The following is a 15,023-nucleotide window of genomic DNA, read 5'->3' as shown; positions in this document are numbered from 1 at the left end:
CGCCTTATAAACAGATGTGACGTATGATGTGGCAGAAGTCGAATTCTTGGCCATAGATGGCGCCAATGAAAAACAAGCTTATTTGGAAGACATTTAAAAAATAAACCCATTTCATCAATATTGAAAACATCATTTTAACTGTATCCTTGAAGTAAATTTTTGATCGTTTCATTTAACCACTGTTCACATACTTCAAGAGGGACAGCTTTAGCTTCTCCATGAAGAGAGCGAAAGACGTGTGTGTGTTGCGAAGGAAGGGGCAAGATATCAGCTCCTAGGTTTTTTTTCTTGCTTTAAAAGATCAAAAAAAAATCGAGTTAAAGGGAGTAAAATTCGAGTAATCGAGAATAATTAACATGAAATTGAAGATAAAAGGGTCGAGACCTCATAAAAAAATCGAGTTATAGCAATATTCGAGTTATCGTACTTCGAGTTATAGCGAGTTGACTGTATTTTGTTCATTTTTTTTTCTGTGGCAACCCTGAATATGAATTAAATTCTAACTTAAGTTCATAATAGTCATTTGAATTTTAAGGATATCAATCAATATTTTGTACTGATAAAAATTTAAGCAGAAGTTTGCTTCATTATTGTGCAATTCTTTATTTACTGTTTAACCCCTTCCTTCTCACTCCCGAGAAAATGACGGTTTCGCCCTCTATTTCTAGCTGATATTTCCGGGCTGGAGTTGTGAGTAGTAAAGCGCCAATAAGAATAGAACTAATTCATTTCTTTTAACCGGAAAGCATTTTATTTCTCATTTTTCGCACCAGATGGCAGTACCAGTATATTTTTAAGGTAATTGTAGATAATTAGTTTATTTTAAACTAAATATTAAAAAAAATAGGCGCTTTTATGACAGCTTTCTTGAAAATTAACCGATCATTAAGGGATTAAGGCTGTTTTTTTTCCTCCTAACAATTTTACATTAATATGCCAAATTAGTTGTCAAATATAGTACATCTCAACAATGTTTTAAAATATTTTTTTAACTATAAAAAGTGTCTCATATACATTAATGTTTTGAAATAAAGAAATGGAATTTTTTGAGCATCATTATTTGTGATTTCTATAGGTAGTTTTCAAACTTATATATTCTTCCTCCTTACATATGATATATTTAAAAATTATTTTATATCATCCAATGATTGAATAAAGATGGTAAACTTCAGGGTTAGATTTTTGAGGTAAAAACTGGTTTTCGACGTGACGTGTGCCAAACTTGTCGAAAAATGTCATAAACTGTTGAAATCTGTCAAAAACTTAGGGCAAGTTTAGTTTTTGACATCAGAAACATTTTATTAGATAGCAAATCATGCGCAATACTTGCATTATATACTACAATAATTATGAATTATTTTATTGATCATATATAAAAAATTAGCCAAAATTATGGAAAATATTTATTGGTTTTTCTAATGGTACTCTTAATACTTTAAGACCAATATTATAACTATTCAGTTTATATTACTGGGAATAAGTTGTTATCAATCTTAATTCTTTTATGTTATAATTTAGCAGATTTTTTTTAGAGGGCCGAAATGATTACTTAAAGTCCAGTCCAATTTTCTCTTAATTTTTTTGGTATTGGAATTGACCTATTGCTACTGATATTGAATTTTAAAAAAATGAAATTTCACTTTTTGTTTTGAAAATGTGTCATTCCAAACTTTTTATTTAAAGTCTGCAATCAAGTTGCTGTCGTCGAAGTTGAATCTTCTGGAACCGATGTATTTGGATCAAGTCGAAAATCGATTGGTCGTGCTTCACCAGTGTATGCAACAGGTTGCTGAAAAAAAGCACCAAATAGAGGATGCAGATAAGAGGAATAAGGTTGCGGAACTCTACGATTTAGTGAAGAGAGTTCACGAGTTAGACGAGTGCCTTCCTCAAGTGGTAAAAAGACTTGTCGCCTTAAAAGAACTTCATGAACAGTGTAAGTATTCAAATAAAAAGAAGATTAAATGGGCAAAATGTGTACCTCAAAAACTCCAACTACTGTACGTAGTTTCAGAATTTTTTTTTTTGTTAGTAGCGAGGGTAATATATTAATAAATTAGAGTTATAAGAGTTGTGTACACCTATTAAACACAAGCAATTTAAACAGATACATATGAAATCTTATAGATGAGTGCTTAAGTTCTATTCATTTTTTTTAGATGTCTGTTTATTTCAAAAAATTTTGCTTTAGTTCGCAACCACTGAAAGAAAATAATTTGAAACTACAGAGAGAATCTCTTTCACCTATTTCGTTTTTTATTCTCTGATTTTAATCATTTTCAAATGAGCCTAATTATCAATTACAAGCAATAATAATCTATGACTGCAAGTTATTAAGATTAAAACTCTGTAGAAGGCACAATCATAGCCAGGTGCAGTAGGCTCTTTTTTCTTTCCTTTTTAAAAATGGCTTTAGTAAAAAGAAGCATATAATTTTTATCGCGGTTTTATGATGGAATCACTATCTGAATTGGACAGTATGACCTTAATTTTGATATTGTATTGTTACACAAGTAATGCTTGGAGAGAAATGTAACTCATAGGAATGCAGCTTTGATGTCCAAATTGCTGTTTTTTTTTTGTTTTTTTTTTTTCAATAATATTACTGGGAAATCAGTTGGAAAATTACTTTAAAAATCTTTCGACTTCGCATAATTTTTGGATCTGCCATTTGCACATATTCTTTACAAACCCTGATGTTATTACAGCACACAAATTTTGAATCAACCTTTTTGACATGCTCGTTTCACAATGATTTTATCATAAATTCGTGTCTTTACAAACATCGTGTCTTTACATTTATTATCTGATTATTCATCACTCTTTTCATCTATTTTCTAATATAGATATTTTCAATAGGATGTCAAGATGATACCCGAGTTTGAGTTATCTCTATTATTGACAATTATTACAGCATTAATAATGAGTATATAAATTATATTTTACAGCTCTTCAATTCAGTAAAGCTTTAACGCAGCTGGATTCTTCGCAGCAACATATAACCAACTCATTGAAATTGAATGAAACAATGATGAAAGAGGTAAGGTTTGATTTGAAATTTAAGTTTGAATATATATGTAATTTAATTTGATAACCAAAGTACTTGATGCAAGCTTATCTTTTGTCATAAATTGTTCAAAAACATTCTCCTTCACTCTTAATTTATTGCTAGTCCCTCAAACCTTTACATTTTATTGATATGTATTAGAAATTGCATAACCTTTTAAAGTTTTGAAATAATTCTCTAAATATTTCTTGAGAGACATGAAAAAAATGAGCTTCTGTAAAAGAATTTCCATAATTTTATCTATCTATATATATGGATGGTGTTTTCAATATAAATGTAAGCAACAGCAATCTGGAGCTCTTGACCTGCTCTACTCCCAATAAGAAAGTATACAACTGCTTATTACATCTTATTCTACGAGGCAATATTTTCAAACAGATAATTTTGTTTTTAATTAAAAAATTATATAATTTCTGAACTCAAATATGCTGTATTTCATAAGATATTATATAAGTTATTTGGGTAAGTTTGAACTTAAAATTTGTTTTAGTTATTTAGAGATGTACTGTTAAAAAGTTGTTATGGTTGCTAGATTTAGGAAAAATTCGTTTTTTTTGGCAGCTCAGATTTGCCCTCTTTTTGCCTGTTTATTACTGTTTGTTCTTGGAGCAAGCCTTTCACCATCATATTACTGTTAGCAAACTCATTTTACAAGTTATTGATTAGGTTTAAATTTTGAGTTGTTATTTAGTCAACAAGCTGAGAAGTGTTTTATAAAGATTTTTCTTTTCAAATGACAGTTCTAACCTCTTGAAATAACAGGTCTTCAAATGATGATTCATCTTTTAAACACAAATAATAAATCAGGTAATGATTACACTCGTCGAAGAAATACTACTCAAGGAAGTCTCAAAACACAAATCATCACATTGTGAGCCAGATGGCTTCAAAACACACAAAAAACAGTGACCTGGAAATGTAGGCAGTCAAAAGCACTCTCTAGTGTAGAAAACACCACAAAAGTGTGGGTAGAATTTCTGATTGATAGACGAGTATTATTAACATAAGAATAGTGTGTTTGTGACAGGATTGTTAAAAGGAGACACATTAGAAACGTATGTATTGAGTTTCGACTGTAGAAAAAGACACTAAACACATTAATTATAATGTTGAAAAATCTGTGCTGTTCAGTGACTTATAAATTCTTAATTCTGACAGAAGAATTCTTTTTTAAAAATGAATTTAGTATTTGTTTATTTTGAGGAAAGGTCATTTCCAAACCCTACATAAAGTGTGTTATCCATTCGTTTTTAATGTGATTTCCTAGTTTAATGTAATGTATTTTATTCTTTTTCTGACATTTATCTTTTTACATTGATTTTAGATTATTCTAATTGTAAAAACCAGACACTGTGAAATTTATATTGTGTGATTGAGAAACATTAGTTACCTCAATTAACTTTCAGTTATATATATTGATAATTATATTGCATTTTAAAAACTAAAATTACTTAAAAATGTTTGATTCAGTTATTTTTTGGTGATCAAGTCTTATATTCATAAATTATAAAGTTTTTAAAACTGTATATAATTTTCTCTTAGAAATGCTTCTCATTATCGAAAAACAAAATGAACAGAAAGTGTTGGCCTTTAGAATTTTTGCAATTAGAAAAAAAAAATCAAGCCTAATCCTAATTAATAATGCTACAGAGATGCCAATTGCTCCAGATTCGACAAAATGTTTTTTTAAAAAAAATGATAGAGATGCAAACTAAAAAATTTTTGGTTCATTTTACCAACTTTTTAAAAGGCTCAACCTGGGTTAACCATTAAAAAGTGGCGTATCACACTAGGAATTATTTAGAAGTAGTAGTAAGTAAAGACCCTATAAACCGAATTTACTAAACTAAGAATCATAAGTCTCCCACTCAAAATATTTATCTGCTGTCCAGAGCAAGTTGGCATCTCTGGTGCTATTTCATATATATATATATATATATATAATTTCAAAGCTTTTCTTCATAAGATAAGACCTGCATAGAATTTGTGTAACATTACCTGTACGTACCTTTTAATTAATATCTCTAAACAGCCATGTAGACGCATCTCATGCTTTATTAAACAAATATAGATTATGCTGCAAGCAGTGAACTTTTTGAAGGACATGTTTTTTTTAAAAAACTAATTATAAATAGCGTTTTGAAAAATCTTGCGTAAAAATGTTTTGTGAAAACATTTATCTTTCCATGAAAAAGCATTTGAGAAAGGAAATTTCTTCATAATTACCACCATTGTTTAAGAGTTTGTCATAGCGAGAAACCAAATTGCCTCGTTTATATTTAAAAAAAACAAAAAAACAAGACTGCTTTTTGTCTTATTATGACACTCTCCAATATCATCAGTTGAAAAACGCGAGAGATTTGCTTCCTACTGAATTATTGAATAAGGTTTTAAGTGATTGTCTTGATTCAGCATTGTTTTGAACAGATTTCAATATACAATTGGCAATTAAAAATTTTGAATGCTCACATGTCAACACAATCTCTACCTCTCACAGTATTTACTTATATTGAATCACATAAAAAAACATTTTGTCTATATTTGAAAAGAATGAATCTCTAGTGATGAATGATGCCTAAGTGCTCAAAAATTTTTAAAAAAATTTGGACTCAGTTTGATTTTTAAAAAAATGTACTTTACAATTTCATTTTTTTTTAAAAAGTGGCTGACAAATCAATCACTGCTGTGGTTAAGAAACAGAAATTAAAATAAATGGTAATTGTGTTCAAATTATAGAGTAAGGATTTTAAATCATTCCCAAAACATTTTGTATTACTAATACAGGGGTCTGTCCGAGGTAAATTGACGCGTTGCAAACTATGGAAAACAGCTTTTCTGGCAGCTGTCTTTTACCAAAAGGTAGCACGTGTTTTGGTCGGATGGTGCAATGTGGTGAGCCTGACGGGTCGCTTGTGCTGTATCGAAGCGAGCTTTTATTTTGCTCGAGTTTTTTTTAAAATGAAACGATCAGCCCCCTTTAAACTTTACATGAAGTCAAAATTCAAACACAATTGTAAACATTCGAACATTATCTTACACTATTGTAAATTCATTTTAATAGACCTTTATTTTTTATGAAAAATTTTTTTCTCTGTGAAAGTTTTTTTTTGTATGACCTAGTCGAAACTGTTCTCGAAATGAAAATAACTTTTAGTGCTAGTACTGTTAAATGCATGTTTTTATTAAATTCAAGTTGAAATTAAACTATGAACAATGATGGGGGAAAATATAGAGAAATTTTACAATCATAAGTAATTTTTATGTGTAGTGACAATTTTTGAAAATATTTTCTTACTTAAACATATTCTTGTGTTGATTTTTGTAATATAATTTTTTCAAATTAATGTCTACATTTTCACAAAATAGGTATCTCTCAAAAAAATTAGGCAGACCCCTGTAATCATTTTGACCAAGCAATACAGTATTGTCCGAAAAAATCTCATTAGGTTTTAATGTTAACAGTAATATAAAAGTTTCTTTCTAGCCAGTGGCCCCCATCCCCCCCCAAGCTTCTGGGCGCATTCATCCCCCCCATGTTAGCTTGTTCGAAATAGTGCTGCGTTGCTTTCTTTATTTATGTACTTTAAAAAAAATTCTCTCGTCTAAATTCCCCCCCCAAACTATTCGTTTTATTTAGTGTAAAAATCCCCCCCCCCCAAGCTTTAAGTGGGCACATCGTGCGCCCACCTTCCCCCCTGATGGGGGCCCCTGTTTCTAGCACACTAAGCCAGACTTTATTTAACAGCCATTTATAATAGATTTAACCTGACGAAAAAGCTTACTTGCATTTTGACTGTCGAAGATTAAAAGTATTTTCGGTGCATTTATGGAAAACCTGAATTCTGTGGATAATTGGTTTAATTATTACAATTTAGATTTCTTTTTCTTTAGGTTCAATCAACTTTCCTGAAAAACAGTGATATGATTGAAAGAAACATTGAAAGTTTGAATGCAAGAATAACCGCCCTGAAGTAGCTTCTGCGCTGAATAATTATTATTATTGAAATATGACTTTATAAATTGTGTGTGTTTGTGGCCTCCTTTATTGACTTATTCCAATGAATTAGAATGAAAAGGTTATACTGTCTGCAAACAAATATCGCTGGTAATAAAAAATGGAATTAAGCAAAAATGAAGACCGAAATTTAAAATCGAAAAGCCCTAAAAGCAGCATGTCACCAAAATTGTCTTTAGTACACAGTTTAATTAAATGGGATAGAACTTAAATATATAGAGCAAAACGAACTTTCAAAATAGAAGCACATCAGCAAAGACAGTACTTCACTGTCCTGCTAACATGCCTTACTGTAGTCAGTGGTTCAACCAAAAACTAACTCTGCCACATAATGAAAGATAAAATAAGAATACTTTAGAAATTCAAGGATTAAAATCAAAAGGAAAATCCAGAAAAACATGCAGTCGAACCTCATTAATGTAAAACCGCTTAACAGGGAAATATTGCTTTACACATGATTTCTCCTGTGAATTATTGTTGTTTTACATGTTTAACATGAAATTTTCGAGCTGATTATTGCTTAAATGCACAGATAATAAGCATGTGAATAAATCCTTCATGTTGAGGAATGCTATTTTTTTCCTTCAGGGGTGATTGTATTCCCGGTTTTTCATATCATCTGTCCAGCTCTAGGAGCAGGGCATGTGAGTTTTTGAGAAATTCCGCTTATCTCAAGACTTGACTCACGGACTTCCACGAATCAAAACTTATAATCCAACGAAATTTAAATTTTGAAACCATCACTAAATTGCGTTGGCAAAACAAGTGATATTTGAGACTACTCCGGAATCCGCTAATATCGCGATTCATATTTACATGATTTTAATATCAAACATCGATTTTCGTATTTACCTGATTTAAATCATTAATTGTGAATCAACGTATTCACGGGATTTAAAAATCCAACATAGCAATTTGTCTTTAAACGTTTTTGACATCAATATCGCGATTCCTATTTATTCGAATTTAAAATCCAATATCGCTGGCCGACCTAGTCGTATTCACAGTATCTGAAATTCATGGCAAATAAATAAAATAGTTAAAATTTTTAGCTTATTTTAATTTTTTTGCTTCATAATAGTATTGTTTGCATGCATTAATGTAGTACATAACAGTATCGGATAAAACAAAATTAGGTTAGCGCGGAATAATTACGATAGTCCCGTCGATTTTGCATTAACGAAGTTAGATTGTATCTAAAACCGCATAAGCCAAAAGTTCTCTGGGGAAAAGAAGTCAACATATAATATCTACAAATAGAAAGTGACAGTTAAAGCCCCCCCCCCCAAATAATAATTGCCAAATCTTTAAAGCATCAAAGTGGAATTAAATCATCTCAGTACTGTCCTCTGTTGAATAAAAAAGAAAATATAAGTGAATCATCACCTCATACTTATGCGGACTTCAAGATCCACTGAATTAAGTAAACTCCTTTAAAATATTTTGAATTAATAGATTATAGTTACAAAAGTTGAGAAGAAAATTATTATTATATCAATAATGTGGTCAATAATAATAAATTAATTCTTTATACCAAGTTGATAATGTGTCTGTAAACATATTAATCCATAGAGTAACTCAAAATCATTCATTTGTTTTTTTAAAAAAAAACTAAATAATAATTAATATAATAAATATTTTTATAAATAATAATTAGATATTTTTACGTTAGTACATTAAAAATTATTATGAAAAGCACTTTAATTCTTAATTAATAAAGCACTTTAATTATAGAAATATTTTTTTGTCTGATCTCATAATTTTTTTTTTTTTTTTGATCTCATAATTTCTTTAATACATACCTACATAGTCACTCGAACTTGAATCTTTTTATGGCTAGAATTTAATGTTATTTTGCCTAATTGTTTTCCTAACTCTTGACTTTTAGTTTAACTGACCTTTGCAAAGTTGTCTGTTGCCTTGAGGGTTCTAATCAAAACTCCTTGGGGTAACTGTTTTGTGGGTCCTTTACCAAATTGTCTTCATTGTATTATCTGGGGGAAATAGCCAGAGATCTTTAACATTAGAGAAAATTTCAGTTGTAGAAGATGTTCTTTCCGTCATTTATCCATTACCAGATTTAGAAGGCAGGCAGTATGTTTTTTTTATTCTTATCTTAAACAACTTTTAATGGAATTGTGTTTACAAAAACCTTTTTAGAAATTTTCTTCACTCTGCTTTATTTCTGGTGTAGGAGGTTTTGTAACATTTTATAATTCTGATGTATAACTGTAATTATGAAAATTCTGTATATATAATTTATTAAGAATTAAATTTGCTAATTTTTGTTTCAGCTTTTTGTATTTCTTCTATTGAAACAGTGTTGAATAATGTAAAGCAAAATTAAAGGGTTGGACGACTAAATATTAAAAATGGCGATTCAAAACTTATTTGCTAATCAGCCCTTCGCGCTGTCTGTGCATAGCTTTAATAATCCATACCGTAAGTATGAGAGTATTTACAGGGTATCTGCCCATGAGTTTTAACCATGTTTTTAAAAAAATAATGGAAAGCCATGGATTTAGGTCTCCGAAAAATCTAATTTTTAAGATGGACCCCCCCCCTCCCAATTTCATGGTGTTCCAAATATTTGAATTTGTAACAAAATCCCCACTCGCAGTCATATTTTGTTAAAATATAAAATGTTTTTATCATATTCTTTAAAAATTATGGTGTTCTTTCAGAAAATGAAGGAAAAAACATCATTTCTAAAGTGAATCATATTTTAATCTTCTGTCATTTCAGAATTTTTATTATTATTTATTCTTTCTATTTTATCAGTTTAAAATTCTAGCTGAAGCAACCCAGTTATTTTTTTTTTAATTAAGAAATGAGAACAGAAAAATCCGAAGTATTTCTTTCCTTTCCAATGAACAAGAAAAGTATCTTTAGAATGTAATTCTGCAGAAAGAAAATTATTTGCTTTTTTATTTTTATCAGCTATTTTATTGTTTCGACTATTTTCTCGATTCTGTTTTTTAAATTTAAAATCTATAAATATGAAGATGCATTTTTGGTTATACCCATCATTTCAATTAATGTAATCATAATGCTTTATATATTAAATTAATTATTTAATAAATTTATTGTTATGTTTTTGTCGGAGAGAACAGTAACTTCGTTAAATCATAAAAAGTGCTTGGAATTAGTCATGGAAATCTAAAATGTAGTGTATTTATCGTTATGAGATCACTTATCCATGTAAATAAATACATAAAATTTTGCAACTAACTTTAATGCAGATCCATAAGATGCTTCATATCTTTGTCAGCAGTGCCTCATATGTTTTCAGAGTCTTCATTTATTTATTAATTGTTCCTAAATTGTCCTCTACAACCACCATTAAAAATTATATTACAACCAAACAAGTTCAACTATTTATATTGAAAGTACCATTCATTTTTGTTCTTGCATAATCTAAACAAATCATTTCAATGAAATAGTATTTTGATAGGAATCATTCATCAACTGAGTTCAGACATATTACATCCCAGTGCTTATTTTTACTAAAATTAATTCAATATTTTGGTTCACCAGAATCTTAAAAGGAATGAAATGTACTAATGAAAAATACATTCCCACCCCCTTAATAATATAATTTAAAATGAAAGATCACACAAAAAAAAGACGCAATTTGTTTTAAATAGTCATATCATTTTGAGTTCAAAGATGTGCAGTTCTCAAAAAAAAGATATCATCTTGAATAACTTTCGTTCTGATGATCGCATTTTCATGAACTTCGTGTAAATCTTAATGGTTCTTGGGGGTGACCTCAAATATGCTAATTAATTAGTGCTAACTATTAAGTTACGAAATCAGACACAAAGACGTACTTGCTCAGAATAAACATTTTTTTTTACATATTTGGAATCCTGACCCTTAAAATAGGGTCGCAATAAGGATTTATATATTTGGCGATAGTCCAGAAAACAGCCAAGAAAAATTGCCGACGCAAATGAATATTTTAAGATAACCCATAGACCAGTGATTTTCAACCACTGTGCCGCGGTACTTATGTGTGCCGCCAAATTAATTTTTCCATACTTTCACCGCGTGAAGAACATCTTTGTCGGTGATTGTCTTGTCTCAGACAATCTTAAAATAAGAAGGAAGTGTTTAAATTGTCTTTGACAATTTTAAAAAATGTTGAAATTATAGGTAGGAAATTTAATGACTATTAAAATTAATTAATTAACAAAGGAAAGCAAGCTAAATATTAACTTTCAAACGGAAATAAAAACTAATCATTAAAGTAAGCTATGCAATAAATAGTTATAAAAGCAAATTAACAAAGGATAACTAACAAAAAATAAGCAAACAATTGATAATTAGCAAAAATGCTAGTTTACAAGAAATCACAAAAAAAAAAAAAAAAAACAAANAAAAAAAAAAAAAAAAGAACCAATGTAAAAAAAACGAACATATAATAACTATAGAAAACAGGCTAACAATTAATAACTAGCAAAAAAATAAACTGTTACTAACCAAAAATTATTCGGAAGAAATAATTAATCTCTTAATAAACGTGCTTTTGTAGTACATATTATTTTATTTCTCATTCAAAATTATTATCACAAACTATTTAACACGGTAAGTAAACAACTTTTAAACTATTTTTTTTCATTTTGTGCCGTCAAATTTCGAAATTGGTAAAAGTGTGCCGCCACAAAAAAAGGTATAGAATCACTGGCATAGACTAATTTAAAAGAGGAACACTTAATTTTGCTCTGTTGCTAAGCAACAAAGTGAAATAATGTTCTGTGATTTCTCGCAGAGGTTTCATTAATAGTTAGTAGAAAATATCTCGAAGTTTCTAGGCAATAGACAATTTTTAAGCTGAGTTCTGTCCAAAAAGCAAAGATTTTTTTTCTTCTTAATCTCCATTGAAAAAAAAAATTTTTGAATCGATTTATAAATTATTTATGATTTTCTAAGCTTTTAGAATTTGAATACATGAATCTGACATTATTTGGGTTGTCTTTACTATATTTATACGAGGATTTCACACTAAAATCAAAATTACAGTTATTACAAAAATTAAATTCTAATAGGTGAGTGTTAACGACAATCTGTTTACGCAGACAACATTTCAACCAAGAAAATAACTTCTCTAAAAAAATTCTTTTTATAATTTTGATATTACTATATACAAAATTTTAGGGATAATCATTTTTACAGCTTTAATCGAGTCTTCTAGGCAAGAAAGTTTGAAAAAGAAGTGCCTGAAAAATAAAATGTAGATCGTATAGTAATTCTAATGCACATTCACAAGNAACCACCATTAAAAATTATATTACAACCAAACAAGTTCAACTATTTATATTGAAAGTACCATTCATTTTTGTTCTTGCATAATCTAAACAAATCATTTCAATGAAATAGTATTTTGATAGGAATCATTCATCAACTGAGTTCAGACATATTGCATACCAGTGCTATATTTTTAATAAAATTAATTCAATATTTTGGTTCACCAGAATCTTAAAAGGAATGAAATGAAAAATACACCCCCTTAATAATATAATTTAAAATGAAAGATCACACAAAAAAAGACGCAATTTGTTTTAAATAGTCATATCATTTTGAGTTCAAAGATGTGCAGTTCTCAAAAAAAAGATATCATCTTGAATAACTTTCGTTCTGATGATCGCATTTTCATGAACTTCGTGTAAATCTTAATGGTTCTTGGGGGTGACCTCAAATATGCTAATTAATTAGTGCTAACTATTAAGTTACGAAATCAGACACAAAGACGTACTTGCTCAGAATAAACATTTTTTTTTACATATTTGGAATCCTGACCCTTAAAATAGGGTCGCAATAAGGATTTATATATTTGGCGATAGTCCAGAAAACAGCCAAGAAAAATCGCCGACGCAAATGAATATTTTAAGATAACCCATAGACCAGTGATTTTCAACCACTGTGCCGCGGTACTCTTGTGTGCCGCCAAATTGTTAAAATGTGCCACCAAATATTGGAAATGATGCAATAAAAATTATAATGCTTTTTATAATTTTTCCATACTTTCACCGCGTGAGCATCTTTGTCGGTGAGTGTCTTGTCCCAGACAATCTTAAAATAAGTTAGAATAAGAAGGAAGTGTTTAAATTGTCTTTGACAATTGTATAAAATTTTGAAATTATCGGTAGAAAATGTAATGACTATTAAAATTATTAATTAACAAAGGAAAGCAAGCTAAAAATTAACTTTCAAACGGAAATAAAAACTAATCATTAAAGTTAGCTATGCAATAAATAGTTATAAAAATAAATTAACAATAGATTACTGACAAAAAATAAGCAAACAATTAATAATTAGCAAAAATACTAGTTTACAAGAAATCACAAAAAAAGAATTAATGTATTAAAAATTAACATATAATAACTATAGAAAACAAGCTAACAATTAATAACTAGCAAAAAAATAAATAACTGTTACTAACTAACAAAAAATTAGTCGGAAGAAATAATTAATCTCTTAATAAACGTGTTTTCGTAGTACATATTATTTTATTTCTCATTCAAAATTATTATCACAAATTATTTAACACAGGTAAGTAAACAACTTTTAAACAAATTTTTTTCATTTTGTGCCGTCAAATTTCGAAATCGTTAAAAGTGTGCTAATTCAAAAGAGGAACACTTAGTTTTACTCTGTTGCTAAGCAACCAAGTGAAATAATGTTCTGTGATTGTTCGGAGAGGTTTATTTATATTATTAATAGTTAATAGAAAATACCTCGAGGTTTCTAAGCAATACACAATTTACCAACTGATTTCTAACCAAAAAGCAAAGATATTTTTCTTTTTTTAAAATTTCTTTGAAAAAGAACTATTATAAACTGTTTACCATTTTCTAAGCTTTTAGAATTTGAATACATGAATCTGACATTATTTGGGTTGTTTTTACTATATTTAAACGAGGATTTCATACTAAAATCAAAATTACAGTTATTACAAAAATTAAATTCTAGTAGGTGAGTGTTAATGACAATCTGTTTACGCAGACAACATTTCAATCAAGAAAATAACTTCTCTAAAAAAATTCTTTTTATAATTTTGATATTACTATATACATAATTTTATTGATAATCATTCTTACAGCTTTAATCGAGTCTTCTAGGCAAGAAAGTTTGAAGAAACAAAAGAAGTGCCTGAAAAATAAAATGTAGATCGTATAGTAATTCTAATGCACATTCACAAGGTTTTCTATAATTTACGATATTTCTTTTTTTTATATAACTGAAGGAATATTAAGTGACATTTTAAAAACATTGAAACATGTTATGTTTAAGAATAAGATATTGAAATAATATGCTGCATATTGTTTGATTCATTGTTTAAAAAATCGCTTCATTCTGCTAGATATTTAGCTTACATGGTTTTCTTTGGATAAAGATGATTTGCAAATAGTATACATTCTGAAACCTACGTTCGCAAATTCACCATAAAATGTCGCATAGCATGTTCTTCAATTGCGATAAGCTACATTTACCACCAAATACCATTACTATGATTTTTTTTGTTTTGTTTTCTTATATATATTTGATACGATGCTCTCTTTTTAAACAGAATTCGTAAGGTCCTTAAGAAACGGAAATATTCAAATTCATTAACTCAAAATTTTAAAGATAACTTTAATAGTTACAATATTGATGCTACGGTTCTAAGACGTTTTTAAAGACCACATGAATCCTGTTAGTCCCGCAGTGGACTGATCGTTAAGACACGGTTCCCAGCAGATCACCGAAGTTAAGCATCACTGGCTGCGGTCATTGTGCGGGTGGGTGACCACTTGGATCAGGCTGCGTAGGGACCGAGGGTGAGCGGTATTGGTCCTCGTTAAACTGTGCTACCGTAAAGTGCTCGACTTCGCGCGCAGGTCGTCGGGCTACCGAAGCGGGGGTGCCATCCCCTCCGCAGAGGATCAAAATTGTGAT

The 15,023-nt window shown here is 29.3% G+C and overlaps 1 protein-coding gene across 1 annotated transcript in view; it reads left to right on the top strand.

The window, feature by feature from the left end:
- LOC107445530 (dynactin subunit 2) overlaps nucleotides 1-9,375 on the top strand; it is a gene marked incomplete at its 5' end in the record, with an annotated part of 24,424 nt that extends 15,049 nt beyond the window's left edge. Inside the window, 3 exon segments of the mRNA XM_043050136.1 lie at nucleotides 1,684-1,936; nucleotides 2,949-3,040; nucleotides 6,959-9,375. Coding sequence (XP_042906070.1) covers nucleotides 1,684-1,936; nucleotides 2,949-3,040; nucleotides 6,959-7,042 — 429 coding nt within the window.
- Between the last annotated feature and the right edge of the window lie 5,648 nt (nucleotides 9,376-15,023).

The sequence above is a fragment of the Parasteatoda tepidariorum genome, chromosome 4, assembly GCF_043381705.1.
Source record: "Parasteatoda tepidariorum isolate YZ-2023 chromosome 4, CAS_Ptep_4.0, whole genome shotgun sequence".
Classification (NCBI taxonomy): Eukaryota; Metazoa; Arthropoda; class Arachnida; order Araneae; family Theridiidae; genus Parasteatoda; species Parasteatoda tepidariorum.
This window is presented reverse-complemented; position numbering and strand designations above follow the sequence as displayed.